This window comes from Hylobates moloch, unplaced genomic scaffold (genome assembly GCF_009828535.3).
Source record: "Hylobates moloch isolate HMO894 unplaced genomic scaffold, HMol_V3 SCAFFOLD_598, whole genome shotgun sequence".
NCBI classification, from domain to species: Eukaryota; Metazoa; Chordata; class Mammalia; order Primates; family Hylobatidae; genus Hylobates; species Hylobates moloch.
In genome coordinates this window covers 13441-15998 of record NW_026652873.1, presented here as the reverse complement: position 1 = coordinate 15998, position 2558 = coordinate 13441, and the positions used below count along the sequence as shown (strand labels likewise).

The 2558-nt window shown below is 36.6% G+C and overlaps 1 protein-coding gene across 1 annotated transcript in view; it reads left to right on the top strand.

Moving 5' to 3' along the window:
* Positions 1-1793: 1793 nt before the first annotated feature.
* LOC116464398 (cilia- and flagella-associated protein 54-like) overlaps positions 1794-2558 on the top strand; it is a gene marked incomplete at its 3' end in the record, with an annotated part of 9075 nt that continues 8310 nt past the window's right edge. The window contains exon 1 of the mRNA XM_032147660.2: positions 1794-1907. Coding sequence (XP_032003551.2) covers positions 1812-1907 — 96 coding nt within the window. The remainder of the gene's footprint in view (positions 1908-2558) is intronic.

The following is a 2558-nucleotide window of genomic DNA, read 5'->3' as shown; positions in this document are numbered from 1 at the left end:
CAATTCTATCTCCTTATAGCAAAACTTTCTCCCTCTCATATATATTTCATAATGAGCTTTGACTGTTTTGCTGAGCATTCAAGGTTTTACATGACCTAACCCTACCTACCTATTCAAAATTTATTTTGGCCAGACATGGTGACTCATGCCTGTAATCCCAGCACTTTGAGAGACCCTGCCTCTACAAAATATAAAATAAGTAAACAAATAAAAATTAAAAAAAAAACTCACAAAATTTATTTGGCACTTTCTTTCCCACACTCTGCTCTACAGTCACTATTAGTTTAGTGCCTTTGCCCTGGTCCCAAAGATACATGTTCCAGTTCTTAGCATTAGATAGGGTTTCTCAGGTCTAAGCAGCCACTCATTATTGTTCAGCCACTTTATATATCCCTTCCCTGCATGAGAAGTAACAGTTGTTATTTATTGATATGGTTTGGCTGTCTCCCACCCAAATCTCATCTTGAATTGTAGCTCCCATAATTCCCACATGTCATAGGAGGGACCTGGTGGGAAGTAATTGAATCATGGGGTCAGGTCTTTCTCGTGCTGTTCTGGTGATAGTGAATAAGTCTCACGAGATCCGACGGTTTTATAAAGAGGAGTTCCCCTACACAGGCCCTCTTGCTTGCCACCATGTAAGATGTGACTTTGCCCCTCATTCACCTTCAGCTGTGATTGTGAGGCCTCCCCAGCCCTGTGAAATTGTGAGTTAATTAAACTTCTTTCCTTTATAAATTACCCTGTCTTGGGTATGTCTTTATTATAAGTGTGAGAACAAACTAATACACTTGTCTTAAATACTAACATACTCAACAGAATATATAACAAATTCACACAAACTTATTTATACTCCTAGTTGCCCTAAGGAGCTCACAATGAGTGTGTCCCTTTTTTTGACCCTTCCCTACAGCAGAATATATGCAAATCAGATTGCTGGCCAGGGCAGCTTTTCTGAAGTTGATGCTAGAGCCAAGGTTTTTATGGCAAGGTGAAGCTGTATAAACAAGGTGCAGAAAGCTCTTCTGGGAAATGGCTCAGCTGTGGGAAGACTTGAAGTCCTGTAACACATTGGTGACTGTCAGATTTTATAATTGGCTCAATATTTTGTAAGATTAAAGTACAAGGAGATGAGTAGTGGAAGATTACTTTAGAAAGGTAGGTAAGGGCCAGCATAGATAAGGCCAAAGAACTGGTATTAGGGGATGTGAGAGAGGCTAAATAGGCCTCTTCCCCTTGTGACTATAGTGCATACTTCCCCTAGGGTTGATGGGGAATCTGCCAAAAACAGCTTCTATCTAGCCTAGTCCTCTAGCAGAACGTCTTGTAAATCACTTAGTGATATAAATGCTCCTTAAGACATCATTGAGGTCAGTAATTGTGCCATTTCCTATAGAAAGCAACTCAAGAAGTGGTGGTGATGTGCCTTTTACAAATGACTTCTTAAATATGGACTTTTTGAAAGGAATTGTGTTCTTAAAGTTAACTCACTGTGTCAGAAGGTATATGGCTATATGGCCCAGAGATATGGGAAGTTTATTATTGATGAGATCCCGTTATTAGTCCTTTACTTAAAATAGTTGAATTATGCATCTTTAATAGCACTCAATGTGTTAATATGATCTGGAGGTAAACTTATAGTTTTCTTAAAAATAAAAGGGAGATTCTTAGACTGAAAACTCTATGGGGCTTTTGAATTTATGAAAAATGATGCATTATACCTGAAAATACACAAGAATGCCCAACAGAGATAATTAATGCATATTTTAAATTAGATTCTTCGTTCATGGAAGGAATATGACCTGGCAGTAATGATTATAAATTATGGGAAAAAAATGTTGGACATCACACCAGGATGCAAGTCTCTGTTTGATGGTAGTAATGAACAAGAAGAAATGCCAGAGGAGGTAATTGTTTTTATTTCTCATTTTTAAACCTATGTTTAGTTTGTGTCTTTTAGGAGTAATGTAGTATTATTAAACATATTAGAAAATTGATAAGTTTTACACTTGTTATATTTACATATAAGTATTATAGTAAAGAGCTTTTGGGTTTTTTGTTGTTGTTGTTATAGTCAAGAAAATGAAAAAGGAATCTCTGCTAGCATACTGAATAGTCCCCATCACCAGTCCTGACCATCAGTTAGGTGATGATAGAGAGCTTCTTACACCCAGCTGGACATTGGACTTAAAAGCTCTCCAAAGTCTCTTCCAAATCTAAGATTTTACTGTTCTAGGTGGATTACTGAATGTAGCAAATACATGTCAGAGTTTTTTTACTTTGTGTTCAAAGTAGATTTCTGAAACTCATTGTGACACCTGCATTCTCTTCTTTATGAGACTGCTAATTTTTGAGATGAACTTTTAATATCTGCCTTCCAAGCATGAGTCTTACAAGAGCTTATGCTTATTACCTTTCCTTGAAACTATGTAGTTTTGTAGATCAAGTTTTGAAATGTTACCTAGTTCACTGGGTTTCTGTCTTTCCTTTCTTTCTTTCTCTCTTTCTCTCTTTCTTTCTTTCTTTCTTTCTTTCTTTCTTTCTTTCTTTCTTTCTTT